The 17,614-nt window shown below is 40.7% G+C and overlaps 1 protein-coding gene across 1 annotated transcript in view; it reads right to left on the reverse strand.

Moving 5' to 3' along the window:
- The window catches only part of CPED1 (cadherin like and PC-esterase domain containing 1), a 303,302-nt gene that overhangs the window by 10,258 nt on the left and 275,430 nt on the right, over window positions 1-17,614 (reverse strand). The window contains exons 18-21 of the mRNA XM_082661907.1: window positions 13,168-13,388; window positions 12,818-12,919; window positions 12,320-12,407; window positions 8,325-8,471 (exon numbers count right to left, since the gene is read on the reverse strand). Coding sequence (XP_082518033.1) covers window positions 8,325-8,471; window positions 12,320-12,407; window positions 12,818-12,919; window positions 13,168-13,388 — 558 coding nt within the window. The remainder of the gene's footprint in view (window positions 1-8,324; window positions 8,472-12,319; window positions 12,408-12,817; window positions 12,920-13,167; window positions 13,389-17,614) is intronic.

A 17,614-nucleotide genomic window follows, 5' to 3' on the forward strand; every position in this document is an offset into this window, starting at 1 on the left:
CACAGAGCGGCCAAAATATATATATATATATATATATATGGCACTAAAATGTTATTTAGAAAACAATTTGTGTGGACCAACATTTCTCAGTGCTGGAATCACTGTAGGAATCTGCCCAGCACTATCCTGGCCTTTTTAAAAGAGATCTACTAGGCCATTGCATTTCTTGTCAGAAGAGCTCTCCAGCATCCTGTCTGAGATGGCACATGACTGACTGACTGCTGGTATGTAGGGGGCTTGGGGAGAAGTTTGGGGGCTCTACTTTTCAGCAGCCAATTTCACTTTTGGCTTTCTGATTTTAGCTTCTAGATTAGTTTGCTCTTTGCTTTCCCTGTGTTTCTGAGTCTAGACTCTCTGCTGTTCAACTTTAAAAGAAATCATATGTATGGTTGTAGGTTCTTGACTGCATGGGTTGGGGTAAGGGACTCAGGGTCCCCCAGTTTTGCACACAGACTTTTAACCAATTGTTTTCTGACGTGTGCTGTAGCCCTGCCTTCCTCAGCACGTGGCTCCTTCAGGTCTGAGCCATTCAGACGATCCGTGGGTCAAGGGTGCCCCTCCTATAATTGGTGTTTCTCCTCTCTAAGCACTTTATTTTTTTAGGGAAAATATGAACTTTTATTCTTTAAAGCTAGGAACCAATTTTTAATATATTTTTTAGTTTTTATTGAAATATAGTTGATTTACAGTGTTGTGCTAGTTTCAGGTGTACAGCAAAGTGATTCAGTTGTGCATATATCTATCTATCTATTCTTTTTTAGATTCTTTTACATTATAGGTTATTATAAGATATTGAGTATAGTTCCCTGTGCTATACAGTAGGTCCTTGTTAGGCACTTTACATTGTAAATTCCTTTGCGGGCTAAGTCAAACTTCTTCAAATGAATTCTGTCTGTTGTATTTCTTATTCTGTCTTTTTTTTTGGGTGGTGGTGGTGGTGAAGATTTATGTCTTTAAAGTCTTTTTCGTGGAGTTTCAAGTGGAAGAGAAGATAAATGCTTGTGGTCAATCTGCCACATTTAATCTGTACTCCAAACGTGATTTTAGACCTTATTGTCTATGCTAGTTTTCCCAAAGTGTGTTTACTGAGGTGTTAATAGCTGTTATTAAAAAAAGAAAAGTGGTTCTGTGGCCAACATTTTGGGAAAAACTGGGTCAAACTAAGCTAAACTGTTTCTTTGCTGTAAGGGCTTTTGGGATCATTTAATATACTAATACTATTTAAGAATCTTAAAGTGGAAGGGCATACAGTATTTCCCAAACTGCAGATCCTGTTTTCACCAGGCTAGAACGCTAAAACCTAAAGTAGGAAAAATGCTAATCAAAGCAGTTCAAAGTCCATCTCAGCTTGGCACTTAAAGGTTGGTAGTGAAACCTCCAGCAATGAGCGTTCATTGCACAGAATATGAGATAAAATAGTGATGTGTCAGCATCTCTTTCTAAGGCATACTGACATTCCATGTTCCAGTAGTGCAGAGGTTGGGCTGGATAGCTGCCTCCTGGGGATATAGTACCAGTGCAACGTAGACTGACTGACACTTTTCTTTGTTCATCCTCCATTATAACTGTCCTTCTTAAGAGAGATACCCTGATGTTATTGGGTATCCACCATTCCACAGAGGATGGTCCCTTTGGAAGAGGATTTTGTACCAATCCATCTCAGGAAAGGTTGGGCTCCATTATGGCTAATGAGTTCATTCTCACCAGGCACCGATGTTGAATCTAATCGGCCACTAGAAAAGGCTAGAATTCACTTGCAAATGGAATGAACATGAATTATTTTACACAGAAAGGACGGTTTAGAATTATCTTCCAAAAAACGGGGTGTGGGAATGGTAGGTAGTGAAAGCTTCTGTGACTCTTCTTTAGTTACAGAGCCATTGAAAGATTTCAGGTGACACCATTCCATTTGCAGTGTAGAAACATTACACCTGGTGGGGGCAGGAAAGATAAACTCAAGTAGTTCAAAGTGAAGGTTCCAAGAGGAAGATATTCTAATAGTCTAGGGCAAATGAATGACAGGGAAGAAGACCTTCCATCTCATCTTGTTCATTTACCAGCATCCTACCAACTATTTACCAGTGTCCTTGACCTGGTCCTCTCCCACATTGTCAGGAGCCTTCCTCTACCAGTCCTACCCGCTCCTGTATACTCACTCTACCCCTTAGTATTAACTATTCCCCCTCTGCCCATAAACATGCCAAAGTTGTTCCTCCTATAAACTGCCCCTAGATCACTTTCTCTTCTAAATCCAATATCTTCCCCTCTTTCTTATTGTTACTTGTTGAAAGGTTTTACCTTTTCTGACTTCTTATACCTCTTCATTCTATTGTAGTTTGCTCCCTGCCCTCAATATTTTATTGAAACTACTATTAATATGGTAAGAAAGGACCTTATCAATGCCAAAAATCAATGACTATTTAAAAATCCCTGTCTTAATAGAGTTATCTATTACATTGGACAACATTAACCCTGTTTCAATCTCTCCTTACACATTTTCACTTTTTGGTTTTCCATGGTACCCCACTCTACTAGAGCTTTCCTCTAACAGTTTATTCTCTAAATGCAAATGCTCCTATTTCTCCCAACTTGGCTTAAATATTGGTGTTTCCAAGGGTTCCTTCCTCAACTCTTCTTACTCTTCTCACTTTCTTTGGATGATCTATTTTCATCGTTTCGACTATTACCTATCTTCTGAGGACTTCCAACTTTTTAATCTCCAGCCCCACCCTGTCCCTCAAGCTTCAGATGTGTATCTCCAACTGCCTGTTAGGATGCAGGCAGGCATCCTGGATGTCCCACAGGCATCTCAAACACAATATGTTCAAAACGGAATTCATCTTTTCCCTAAGCCTGGAGCTTCTCAGTTACTCCATGTCTCAATTGCCGGCTCAGTTCTCTAATCCGTCACCCAAGTTAGGAATCATCTTTGATTCTTCCTACACCCTCATGCCACTCATAAGATCTACAGATACATATTTAATAGGGCTTCTATTCGTCTGCTTCTCTCTTATGATTGCTGTCTCTGTCCAGGTTTGGGTGAGCCTTTATCATCTCTCACCTGACTTCTGAAAAAGTCTCCTAACTTCTCTCCCTGGCTGAGTCCTTTTCAAATCTTCCCTCCTCATGGTTCTCAGACATAACCTATTTGAAACAAAGATGCGCTCATCTCACTTCTCTCCAAAACCTTTCACTGACTCTCCATCACTTAGAGGATAAAGTCTAAGCTCTTACCATGATCTGGCCCTAGCCGACTTTTCCCAGTCCCCTTTTATAATTGATGTTCTACAATATATAGAATTGCTTGTGATTTCCTGAGAACATCAGGTTATTTCAAAGCTACTTTGGTTCACATTGTCTTAGGGGTTGGAATGGTTCCTTCTGCTATTACCTTACTACTTGACTAGGACCAACTCATCCTTTAATAATAAACGTGGGTAGTTTTCAAGGAGAGGTTCACTCAATCCTCAGATTGGATTAGGTGCCCCTTCTTGGTATTATTATAATACCTTATTATATCTCTTTAACGTATTGTTTCATAGTATGGATTTTTATGCCTGACTCTCTGACTACAATGTGTTAAAGGTAGAAAATATATCTTATTTATTTTTGCATTACTGCTGTTTAGCTCAAGAACTGGACTCAAAAGATAAATATTGGACAATTAAGTAAAAGAATAAATGTGGTCGAGGCAATTGGAACAGAGTATAGGGGAAAGACTTGGAAGAATATTTACGAGGTAAACAGGATTTGGTAACTAGCTGGTTGGAAGTTGCTAGGGGGCTGAAGAAACATAAGGAGGAGTCAAGGATGACCCTAGCTTGTAAATGACAGTGCAAGAGAGTGAATTCAGGAATACGAGAGAACAAGAGAGCATAAAGGGAATATTAATTCTCAATTTGGAAACATGTTGAGTTTGAGACGCTTACAGGAATTCTACAAAATGTTTACTACTTCATTTGACAGCAGTTAGTACAATGCCTACACAGACACTCAAAAATTTGTTGAATTAGATTTCTATTACTAACTTATTAAAAATAGCCATGCTGATAGTTAAATTCTGGGATCTGCTATGTAAGATGACTATACTTGAATCAGTTATTTTTTCTTGAAAAGTCAATATTTCAGTTTTTTAGAGAGATGAATTTAAAGGCTTTTTTCTTCAACTGTGTTCATAATAAACTTTGAAAGTTTGAAGGAAAAAGAGAAAACCTTTAGGTCCACAATACAGAAGGAAAACATTTCTAGGCCAGATAAGCTTTTGTTAATTTAATTAAGATTAAATAATAACAGGAAATCATCTCTGGCAAAGAACTGAAAACCTCTTCTTTCCAAGGTGCAAGAATCAAAGGAAACCTGTGGATATTAGAGCTGGGCGGTGATGCCGGAGGGTTTCTGTGTTTTGCTTTGTTTTGTTTTGTTTTTGACTGAGTCAAAAGCTAGAGCGACATCTGCCAGAAAACAGAGACATCATAGAAAGTTTGTGCATAACAATTGGTTGTGGGTTTGCCCCTTCTGCAGCCAGGTTTGGGCTGGTAATATGTTTGTATCCTTTCCAGGTTTTAGCTCACTCACAGTAGATGTTTGCCACATAACTAAAGGCACCATCCAAAACCACTCTTGGGCGACAGCTACCTGGATCCTGTTTGTTGTCCTGTATAAACACTGGGAAAACAAATTCCACTTCTATCCATGAAGAGAAACACCTGCTTTTCTAATCAGCAGGAACATTTTAGTCGAAATTGATGCATACCAGTTAGGAAATTGTTTATAGATTCATGGTGGCAACATATCCTCTCTTGGTGACTTGACAGATGAAAGAGACACCCCAAGACCTTTAATCTCACCTATGGCAGCAAGAGCCCACTGGAGCAGGTTTGTTATGTCTAGGATAGAATTCTCACCACAAATCAAAGAGAACACATCAAGATCTTACTGTGATGATTACAGCAATCCTTCTCAGGTATCTATGAATCTATAGTGGGAATGGTTTAATTGAACACCAGAAGATATAAGGCTCCCAAACCCAAAATCTTATTGTTCTAATACAGTAGATCTTAATGCTTGCTTTTACTATACGACAAATTCCTTTCCCAGCTCCTGAGTCCAGCACAGAGGAAGAAATGGTTGTTATTAATGAATTTCTGCCTTTAATGTTTTGTATGAGACGAGTAATCTACGTTTTCTTGGCTTGCCACATTCATCATCAAATCATCCTTTGCAAAAAGCTTTCGATTTTCTTGATTGTTTATAATAAGCTAACAGTGACTCAAGATGTTGGGTGATGGTTTAGAAAGATTATAAAACATCCGTGTCAGCACTGGAAACTTCCTGAGGTACAAGTGGTACAAATTGTTCAAGAGTTAAGCAACAATTATGCCCAAGTGATGAATGGGTTTAGAGACTTTGTGATAAAGGGAGTCAGTTGAGAAAGATGATCTTATCAGTTCCATGTTGTAACTGGAAAGGCGAATGCTTCCAGAAGTATTTCAGCTCCAACATGAAAACATCAAAATGGATAACACTGCTCGAGAATCAACAGAGATAATCTGGGCAATACCTGTATAGCTTGCCATCAAGGTGGCACACATTAGAAATAGGGTTTAATAAAACACAATTTGTGTATAATAATTGCACACAAAAATTATAAAATCAAATAAGCGAAGTAATTTTACCTGACGTGCTTAAATCATGATTATGGAAATTAAGGATGGTTTTTATTAGTAATAATTATAAGCCAGTATTCTAGTTCTGATGGTTCAAAGAGTCTTTACTGTAGTTCTCAAATTCCATGACTCTTACTGTCAACTGGTTGATCCTGCGACAATCATGTGGGAAGGGCATCTTCTGTTTTTATTTTTTATTTTGTTTTAGCCGCACTGTGTGGCTTGTGGGAGTTTAGTTCCCTGACCAGGGATCGAACCCGGGCCCTCAGCAGTGAGAGCGAGGAATCCTAACCACTGGACGGCCAGGGAATTCCCACATATTTTGTTCTTAATTGGAGCCATGTGGGAAATCTGTAGAGGACTTCTCTTTTTTAGACTTCCAGAGCACTAAAGCTGAAAAAAGAAAAACAGGCACCCGCTCCAAATACTAACTGGAGACACATTATGTAAAAGTAAGTAAGTACACCTTTTCTAAAAGAGGCAAAAAACCTCTGTATGTTGTCATATGTATGTTGTCTTTCAAAGCCCCCATTTTCTGTGGGTTTGGCAACCTTTGGCTTGCTTTTACAGCCAAAATGTTTATGGTGATACTAGGCTGGCTCAGCTGCAAGTTCAGTTTCTTCCTCTTTCAAGCTACCTGCCCTTGTATATTTCTAAGCCTTGACCTTTTGCAAATAGGAAAGGCATTGGAAGAATATTTTCTTATGGAAGAAGTAAGTAGACACACAGTATCCTACGGCTTAAAAATCTGATCTGCAACGGCATGGCCAAGCTTCAAGTTGCTAAAATGCCATGCCCTCAGCTGTTGGTGGAGGCTCTCGCTTCTCTGAGACGTAGTTCCATTGCCACACAAAAATATAACATGAATTCACTCGCAGAACATACAGAAGAACCAATGCAGTGTCAATAACTTTTGGACATTCATAAACATCTGAGGATCGAGATGGATTCTGACAGTCATCTTAGGGCTGAAAAACAGGATCAGAAGAAACCTCTAGTTGTCACCTCACTAGTCAACCCACTCATGACTGCACTCTGGTTTACAAAGGGGGCCACACCAGAAAGAACAACTGGATCAGTATCTGACAGGACGGTCAAACGAGACAATCTCCATCGCGGTTTCAGCTGTGTCCTTTGGGGACTGGAAGCGTTAGAACTGGTATGAGACACCATGGCTATAGATCAGCTTTAAGGTGGCAGAGAGCGTGAGAGAGCAAGAGTGAGAGTGAGAGCTAGAGAGAGAAAGAGAAAAAAGAGACAGGGCTGCACTGGGAGCTCACTTTATTTCTAGCAACAGCAGAGCAAGGATGCATGGGTGTTTCTTGTGGACCAAATGTGGACAACTAAGTAGAGCGAGCCTGGTGCTATGCTGAATATTTTCCAAGAGGAAGCCTGGAGAAGCAAGGTGACCCGCAACAGAGGGATGGACAGTTGGAAGCCAAGGCGGCAAGGAAGGAATGCAGCTGTAAGGGAGACACTGCCTCTGTCAAAGAAGCTATTATCAGAGGGCTCGGTGGGAGTGTCTTCAAGAAAGTTCACAAGAGCACCTTCAAAAGAAAGAACCAGCATGTTATGCCCAGAAAGCACATCGATGGGTTACGCTTATGCCACTCAGGTCAGACTTTTGTTGCCCTTAACATCTCCCTAACCTGACGCAATGAAGAAAGGGATGGCAGAAGAGTAGCAAAGCACGATGGGGGAAAAAGGAAAGGAGACTCCTGCACCCTCTCTCTTACTTTGGGCTTTTGAGACTGAGGCAGGCCTGAGCTGGGGGAAGGAAATACCTTCATGTGGTTATAACACAGGACTGGGCAATTTTAGTACTGAAGTGAGAGTCTCCTTGTGCCTGAAAGTGATTGGAGTCCTATTATTATCTGAAAGCGGCTTTAAAATATTGGGACTTACCAAGATTTTATGCAAGTGTAGGGAGGAAATAATCCACAGAGTTTGAAAGGGCAGGGCCGGGGGAAGGAAAAAAAAAATTTGCTGCTATCACCTTCTCAGCTAAGACTATTTAATTACTGGCTACAAATAAAATCATTTCCACCATTAGGAAGGAAAAACTATTCAAAACACAGGCCTTCCAGGAATTCCCTGGTGGTCCAGTGGTTAGAATTGGGCCGGGGCCAGGTTCGATCCCTGGTCTGGGAACTAAGATCCCATAAGCCACGCAGTGCAGCCAAAAACAACAACAACAACAACAACAAAACAAAAAACCAAACCTAAGAACGGAAAACAAAAAAACAAACACCACAGGCCCTCTGGTTAATGCATCGGATAAACCAGTGGAGGAAGCCTTGATTTTCAAGCTCCACTAAGACATTTGCCACCTTCTTTGGATACAATTTCTGATGGGAAGGCTTGGAATCTATTAGAAAAGACAAGTGCTCTCCAGGTTCCCATCTTCCTGCCTGTGTTGACCAGTGATTCTGGTTTTCAGGTGTCTCCATAAACAGTAATTATTCTAACACACTTCATTTGGTAGGACCTCGAGTTGGGCCTGCTACACGCTTTGGCGGAGTGATGATGAACACATCGTTTAATCTCCTCCGGACATGGTTTCTTTAATGCAAAATAAAACTGACAATGCAATTAAAGATATAATGAGAAATTTAAAAGAGTCAAAAGCTACAAAAATCAGAGAGCCAGCATAAATACCTCATGAAAATGACATCCGCACGTCCCCTGCAAAAACTCTTTGTATCGCCCCATGGTTATAGTGAATGTGTCAACCACTTCATAGCCGTATTTTTTTGCAGCTTCCAGAATCATCAAATTTTCTTTCCATAAATTCTGAACTTCACTCTGTATTGGAAAAGAGAACAATGAGAATTTTGATTAAGAAGACTTTTATGATTTAATAATTCAGGTAAAATCATGTAAATTGTCTTTTTAAAGATTGATCTTATTGTAAGATAAAGAATTAATTTCTTTAAGATGTGTTCCAATTTTCATGTTCCCCTTATATAAACATTGATGTAAATATAAAATAGCAATATATCAATATTTATAGTGACACACAGTTTGTAACTTTTTCTTCTATGAAAAGCAGTTAGGTTTATTGCCCACAGAGATCTACTGAAGTAGCTAAGATTCTCAATTTAAAAACCAAGACTTGAAAATCACAAATTCTAGCTCCATCTATTTGAATTCTTTTAGGCATTTGAGTATTAATCAGTATGTTTTGTTTTTAGCTCTGTGCTGGGGGACAGGAATACAAGGATAATAAACCATGGTACCTGCTCTTAAGACATTGCATTCAAATAGGAGAAACGTATATGTAAATATTTACTAAGTTCTTTATTGGAGGTAAATATACCAGGCTCTGGGCTGGGAGAGAAAAGGGAATCGCTCTGCAGGGGCAGGGGGACAGCTGGACAGGGAGACTTCAAGAGGGGTTCCTGAGCAGGGTGAGGTTTGCTGGCAAACAGGGTGGGAAAACAGAGAGTGGGAGTGTGCTTTGGCGAGCCCCAGAATTGAGTGAAGGCTCCAGCTGCTGCTTCTCGAAATCCTATTCCTCCCTCCCTCACCAGCTGTGTCTGAAGCAATGATGGAGCTCGGTGGGGGTTCTAGTTCAGGTCCACTGTTGAGAAGAGGGACTCCTCCACTAACTACTCCAGCTCCAGGATGCCTCATTGGCTTGGCCAAGACTTTCTCAGACTGACTCATAGTCTGAGACTCTTCCTACCTCGTCCATCCTTCTTCTACTCCCTTTATATCAGACACATTACAGTCAAACACGGTTCCCAGTACAGAGTAGACATTCAAAAAATATTTCATGCAAGATTGAGTGATATGCATTGGGTGGTGTGGTCTGAAACGGTTCTCACCTACTCCTGCCCCCTCCTTTTTATTCTTCTCAAACATTCTTTCTAATAAATCCCTTTATTTGGCTAACCCTGTCATGGTGTCTGTCTCTTTGAGAACCCAAACTAACACAGGGAGGGAATTGAACTCCCCTTGTCTTTTCTAAAGAACCAAGAAAAAATTTTTTTTTCATTTTCCAGGTAAAACAGCAAATAATTACTTGCATTTATTAATCCACCTGCAAGGTAAAAGAAGCAGTACAAAGTAATTTTCTGTCTTCTCCACTGTGCTTGCATAACTATTTTTATGTGACATTCAAAGAAAAGTGCTTCCCCCCTGCCCCCCAAATAAATGCAGTGAATAGAAAAGGCTCATAAAGGAAAAACCTGGAGGAAAAGAGACAGATGGGAATCTGGTCTCTGCCATCCTCTGAAAAATAATGCTCAATACCATTTGTAGGCCTTTTCGTGTTTGGTTACAGTATCCTCTCAACTTTAATGTGTCCAATTATAAAAGGTAGAAGAAATTTTACAGGAAGTGTTTTACAGAGAAAGTTCAGTTCTCTGGGAAACAGACTCTGAGTCAGAAATTTGCATGCAGGAGGCCACCAGGAAAGCACCCTTGGGTTCAACTCCTCCAGGGGAGTGAGGGCCTACACGCGGGATAGAGAGAGAAGTTGAGCTGCAACCTCGTTGCAACAGAGGCTTTTGCTGATCCCACCGGGAGTTCTAGAGCTGGGGTGGCCCTTCTGAGATGGCCCAAATTAAGGAAAGGGGCTGAGTCTTGGTTGAGGCTCTGCCCAAAAGGCAATTCCTGCTGGGACTCAGGTCACACCCGCAGCAGCCCAGAGGAATGAATGTCTCAGCCCTGAAGGGACCATCTGGGAGCAAGCAAATCCTACAAAACGTCACTCAATCATTCATGGGTGAGAGGTTTTCTGAGAGTCTCCTATGTGCTGAGCACTGTGTTTTGCATTTGGGGTACCAGAGTGAGCCATGCAGACTTCCCTCCCCCATGCCGGCTCCCACAGAGATTAGTCTAGCAGGGGAGACAGACAACAAAAGCTGGTATCTGTTGAGGGACCTGGATGAGGACACCAGACAATGTTAAAGGAGCTCATAGCAGGAAAAGCCAACTGAGTCCAGGACGTCAATTAAATCTTCCCAGAGAAAACTGCATTTAAACTAACACTTGAAGGGTGACCAGAAGTTACCCAGGTGAGGGGGTAGTGGGAGAGTGTTCTTTGGGAAGAGGGAACAGTGACTTCCAAGACCTGGAGGTGACTGAGAGCATGGCATGCTTGAGGAGCTGAAACACTCGGTGTGGAGTGTGTGTGTGTGTGCGCGCGTGTGTGTGTGTGTACACGTGTGCATATGCGTGGAAGCAAGGACTTAGTCTACCGAGGAAGGCGGAGGCCACATCTTGAGTGGCCACGATGAGGATGATGAATGCCAGTGTCTGATGACAAGTTCAGAGTTCTTTTCTGCCTCCACTCGCTCTTGTCCTTTTCTCTTTTGTTTTATCATTCCCCCTCCTCTTCTTCCCTCCTTTTGTTTTCACCCATTTTGCAAAGACTGTTGAGCACAATGGAAGCCCTGGTGGCAAGCACGATGGTTAACAGTGTCTGGCGCAAGGTAAGTGCCGAAGAACTGCTGGCAGAGATGAGTTCATTCTAAATCGAAGTAGGCATCACAAGTACTCCAGTTCCTGCGAGAAGCCACAGTCACGGAAGCAAAGCGGAGCTACCAGAGTCCTCAAGGAGGAATTACAAATGTGACCTGCAGCTTCCAAATAACATGAAAGGAGATTCCACTCATAACCCACAGAGACGATTATCAAAAGACCCCTCTCCTAATCCCCGACCATCTCAAACCCTTCATCTACCCCAGATGCTAATTGTCTCAACTCACTTTAAATGACCTTAACCCCTCCTGACTCCAAGAGGCTGAATTTGGAGGTTTTATTTGGGCCACTTTCTACCAGTTCTCCTGCTTTGGCATCACAGATCTGGCGGCCAGGCAGGCAAAGTTTCGAGAAAGGAGAGGAGGATCCTGTAATCCCTGTCGGAGAAAGCTAGGAGCGCTCGTAATTGACACAAAAATAAATCTCACTCGGTTTACACATTAAATGGACAGCCTCCTGTCTCCCCAGTTCCCAGTGCCCCCCCACGAGCTTCCCTGAGCAACTGCACACAAACCCGGCTGCCTGTGAACTCTTCTTGCTGAGCAAGGGCAGCTGGTTCTCTTAGCTACAGATGTTGCCTTTCCTTTCTTTTCTGAGACTTCTATTTAGTGTTGAGACTAACTCGTTACTGTCTTCTATAAGAACCGGTCAGAGGCCTCTAACTCCTTTCATTTACCAACATCCAACCAGAGGCAAAACGAATGATACTACTTTAAAAATACTACTGATTTTTTAAAGCAATCAGTCAGAAATCATCTTAAAAAGACACCCTTTTCCTAAATACTCATTGATGCTGACAATTTCACATGTGTTTCAGCATGAGCCCTTAACGGTGTGTGAAACATTACTGAGGTTAGGAGACACTTTAAAGCATGATCCATTTCATCTACCCCTCAAGTCTTTATCTTTTCAAACTCTGGTACCCCCTTTCTTCTTTTATGAACTCAGAGCATTATTTATGACGTATTTATGGGCTGTAGTCCCCTTATTTCCAGGAATAATTATACCTGATTTATAATCATAATCCTTAAGTATATCATCTCCTTTGAATTTCATGAAGGTTGCTTAATATTATGTAGTGCCTTTTGGGTCCTTTTTCAGACACCAGCAAGGATCCTTATAGGAAACTTGAAGTTCACATAGCCTGGTGAAAATGGGCTTACCTGCGTTAGGAAGTGTACTCCATCCACCGGCAGATGAAATCCAATTCCCAGAGTTTTGATGATCACAAGGATATTGAGTAAATTTTCCCTGTGAAATAATCAGAACACAAGCCATGAACTTTGATTACATTTCTGGATGTCCGTGTATACATAAGCAGAGTGGAATTCCTTTAGAATGTGATAATTGGCATATAGGACTAAATTCTCATTTTATAGGTTTAATATATATTAGTGTTGTTTTCTTTTTCGTGGATTGAGTTTTATGTGTCAGTGGGCATGTTTTGATTTGTAGTAAATGTAAACTTGCATACTGAAGAGCCATCTTGTGATTGGATATAAAAGTATTTTGAAACATTTTAAACTAGACTTTAAGTACTGGATTCTAAATTACAAGTTGCCCTTTATATAAAATCTTGATAAAATTCTGCCACATCGAGTAACTTTTTTTTTTTTTTTTAACTTAGAACAGTAATGGCAATTATTATTGCAGAAATGTACCTCTTTAAAACCTTGTGAATAATTTGCAGGTGATTGGAATTAAGCCATTGAACACCACCAACGACTAATACAGTCTGGCTGGTATTCTCCAGGGGATGTGATCTGAAAGAAAAACAACACATGTTGCCTTGAAACAGATGGTAAACATTTTAACAGCATTGCCTCACATTTCACTGAACCATATCTGGCATCCTGATCACAGGACCTCCCTGTCATTTCTAACTCGTTTTCAGCCATATTACTTGGTATTTAAACTTTTCAGTGCATTTGATATACAGCAAACAATTATGACAGCTAGTAAAACATCAATCCATTGTGGTATTGTTTCATTCAAAATAGTTCCACTGTACCTTTGCAAGAGATGTTCAAGGGCTTTTTCAAATGTTGGTCTCAACGAAGGGCTTATCCAGAACTGTGGATAGTAGGAATAACTGATCAAAGTCTTCCCACCATTGACGTTGTAATAGAATTTAGTGCCATGCACCTTCTGCCATTCTTGAAAGGTTTCATTCAATCTTTCGATCAGATAGTACATTATCCCTCTGTTGGTTGAATCTCCAATGAAAAGAATCTATAAGTTAAAAAATCTTGCTTTCAAATCTGATGCTTATGTGATATAGAAGACAATATAAAATAAATAATTTGATGAAAACAAAGCCACAAATCTAATTGAAGGACCGCCCTTTAAATGGTCAGAAATGACATTAATCATATTCTCCCCCAAACCCGTTCGTTTTCCTTTTCCATATTCCTAGTAATGACATCATCTACTGACCTACTAACTCATGTTTAAAGCTTTTTGCTTTCTTTATGCTGCCTTTAATTTCTCCACCTCGCTTATGCTCTTAACTTTCTCATCGAATCAGCTTAACACATTTCATTGATTCAAATAGGCATGAAGTATTCTAGTGCTGTAAGAATACTTAGAGATTTTCCAATCTCTTTATTTCATAGATGAGAAATCTGGGAATCCACAGAGGTTAGCTAGCTCGATAGAGGTCAAGCTACTACTTGAGAAAAGAGCCACAGGACGAGAATTTAATTTTCTGAAAAGCAGTCTGTGTTCCAGGATGCAAATCCCAGTGCCATTTGCCCTGGAAGCCTCTCACCCATCACCTCCTTCCCATCCCCACCAGCGGAGACCCGCTTCAGGCTCCGACTGCCTCAAAGGTGTGCTATTGTTAACACTTGCTTAATGGGTCTTCTTGCACGATGGCTGCCCTCTAATTCATTCTCCACACAGTAATACTGGGATAAATTTCCAAATGTCTCATCTCACGTTCACACTCAGAAACCTTATCGGCTCCCCACGTACTACAGAATCAAGTCTTAACTCCTGAGGTTCAGTTAACATTTGCTGAGTTTTTATTGCATATCGGCTTTTGCTCAGTGGAGATTTCACATAGGGGACTCACTTTTAATCTTCATAATCGTGGGGTGTGAATCATTCTCTGTTTCACAGATGAGGGACTTGAGGCTCAGGGAGACTGAGGTTATAAATCTAGTAAATGGGGAACACAGGACTCAAATCCAAGTCCTTTATCTCCAAGTGCAGGGTCGATGGCCCCATGCTCTCAACACTTCTCCTAAAGTAAGCAGGTCAGATTCCTACTTTTTCACTGAACATGATTTGCACTCAGCAACATCTGTTTTTCCTTGTGCTAACCCGTCTGCCTAGAAAGCCCCTCTCTCTGCAACCCCACCTGTGCAAATGCTACAAGTCTCCAGACTCGCCATAAACGGCTCTCTCAGCCGGTCTTGTCCAATGCCCCAGCGAAAGCAACCTTCTCTGATCTCCGTGATTTCATTATAATTTTTATTTCCATTACTGATTTTATCAAAGACTACATGAAATTATGGCTATTTGTCTCTGTATCTTTTTTCTCATATCATATCAAGAAGGATTTGAGGTCAGAGTCAAGGTTAATTTCTACATTCTAATTTCCCCCATAGTTCTATGCATGCATTTAAAAAGTATTTAGTGAACTGAACGTCAAAGGGACTTCTATGAGAGACAATTCCTTTTAATGTCTTTGGAGAAGGTTTAATTTGTACTTCAGTTTTTTTCTCTTTCTGTTGAGATTTCCCTTTGCATTAGTCATGTACATATTCACTTCTGATTTTAAGAGCAGTCACTGCATCACTTCTCAGGCACTAGTGTGTTCGCCCATCCACAGTGAGACGGCAAAGGTTTACTTTTTCCACAGTAAGGGTACTCAAGTAGCTGTGTGAAGAAACCCAGAAGGCATTCTCCTTCAGAATTTGCTTCCCATCAAACACTGTTACCATAAGCATAGCCAAACTCAACTGTATGATGTAAGATGTCAAGGCCCCAGTCACCGAGTCTCTCGGTCAAGTTCCATTTGGGGCAATAAAATCCCAGTATGAGAAAAATACTTTGTGAAATCACTTGAAATTCTTCCTACTGGATTTGACCTATAATTATTTGTTTTTTTCTGGCCCAGATTTCTGATTTTTTAAAAGGGAAACTTTGAATTATCAGGAAAGCTCTTCATTTCAGAGACTAGTAATTATCCAACTCCATTTGTAATAGTTTGCTAGGGCTGCCATAACAAAGTACCACAGACTGGGTAGCTTAAACAACAGAAATTTATTTTCTCATGATTCTTGGCTAGAAGTCCAAGATCAACGTATTTGCATGGTTGGTTTCTTCTGAGGGCATCTCTGCTTGACTTGTAGATGGCCATCTTCTCTGTGTCTACATATGGTCTTTCTTCTGTGTATGTCTGTGTCTTAATCTCCTCTACTTATAAGGACACCTGTCATATTGGATTAGGGCCCACCCTAATGGCCTTGTTGTTTTTTTTTTTTTTGCGGTAAGTGGGCCTCTCACTGTTGTGGCCTCTCCCGTTGTGGAGCGCAGGCTCCGGACCCACAGGCTCAGCAGCCATGGCTCACGGGCCCAGCCGCTCCGCGGCATGTGGGATCCTCCCGGACCAGGGCACGAACCCGTGTCCCCTGCATCGGCAAGCGGACTCTCAACCACTGTGCCACCAGGGAAGCCCTGCCTTGTTTTAACTTAATCATCTCTTTAAAGGTTCTGTCTCCAAAACAGCCACATTCTGAGGTTATTAGGACTGGGAATTAGGACTTCAACATATGAATTTGGTTGGGTAGAAACCCAATTCAGCTTTTAATACCAGTAAAGGACCTTGGAAATCCGGTTGTTAAGCTAAATTTCCACTACAGATTTTTCTTATGGGGTCTTTTCATTTCAGTATCAAGACGCAATCCCTCCTAGTGTCTCTCTGGGCAGCCGGTAAGATCACTGGGTGTCTGTATTGTGGGCTACAGAGAGAACTACAGAGGTTGAAGAAAATCCAACGAGCTGCCTGTTACTGAGAGAAAAAAAAATGTCTAGATTTCCATTTTTTTCTGTGGGGTTGTACGAAGATGCAGCCCACCAGTGCATGACAGGGGCAAAAAGAAGTTGTGTTTCAGAATTCTTAGCTACTGTTATTTATTAACCAGATGATCTTAGACAAATTATGTGACCTCTTCATGGGTTCATTTCCTTATGTGTGTATTGGGGAAAATAACAGCACCACTGTAAAGGACTTTAATGAGCTTTTAAATACTTATCTTATTCCTGGCACACAGCACACAACAAATGGGAACCAGCATTAAAGCACAGGAAAGCAAGAAGTGTTTTGGAATGCTTCTAGTGTGTCCTGCAGTGCACTGCTAGGCGCTTTAAAATTTGTTAGCTATTTCAGAGAAAATGTCAGTAAAGATAGGAAGCGTCTAAATCACAGCAGCCTCTCTCCTGTCCTATCCACCCTGTTACAGACTCTCAGCAGGGCTAGTAGGGTTGCTGGTGAAACGGAGACTCTGAATCAAGAGCCGGGAGAGAGATCGCCACCCTGAGCAAACCAAGGATCTCTGAAAGGTTCCTCACGTCTGTCTCCACTGCTGATCAGTGACTAACAAGAGCTACAGGGATGGGAGAAGGAAGTATCACCACCACCATCTGCAAAACAGGTTCTTCTAAACTGCAAATATCTAGATAGCATTTTTCAAGCCCAGCAGACACAGCTCTGGGAAGACGAGGTCCTGGAGAATTATTTTAGCCCCGTGCCTTTCTAGTCATGAAAGACAGAAACGATAAATTATAACTAAAGTGAAAATGTACTTGTGAATTTTAAATTGCTGGTTCTGTAGGTAAAGCAGTTTTTGGAAGAGGTTAATCGGTATTCCTAACTAAAAGATTTCTAACTTCAAGATATCAGCTTTTTTAAGTGCACGCAATTAAAAAATAATACCCAGAAGAGAAGTGGTTCTCTTCAGCCACATGATTCACATTCAGCCTTTATATCTTTTAGATCATTTGACTTGGTGAATTTTTAAAAGGAAATTTGCAGATTATTTGTTTTCAAGGTCTACTTCTACTTTAAAAGGTCTAAATTACCAAAACAAATATTTACAACTAGCCACACATTTTGTAAATAATTCTCCTTTCCTGTGAAGATTATTGCCCTATACTAGTATGCACAGGTGTTGGCTGGCAGATGCAATCAAAGAAAAAAAAACCAAGTAACCAGTAAGCAATTATAAAAATAATCAATATTAGCAGTAAAACATTAAAATAACTATTTTAATAAAGATTTAAAAAGGTTTTTAAAGGTCCAATGATATCATGAGTTCAGGGAAATGAACCCTCTCATATACTACTATGTAAGAACCACAAGGGAGAGATGCTTTCTTCCTTTTTTTTTTTTAAACTGTTGAATTCCAAGTGTCCAGAATACTGCCTGGTGTAAAAGTCAGTCCTCATTT

Source organism: Grampus griseus (assembly GCF_964374135.1).
Source record: "Grampus griseus genome assembly, chromosome: 9".
Taxonomy (NCBI): Eukaryota; Metazoa; Chordata; class Mammalia; order Artiodactyla; family Delphinidae; genus Grampus; species Grampus griseus.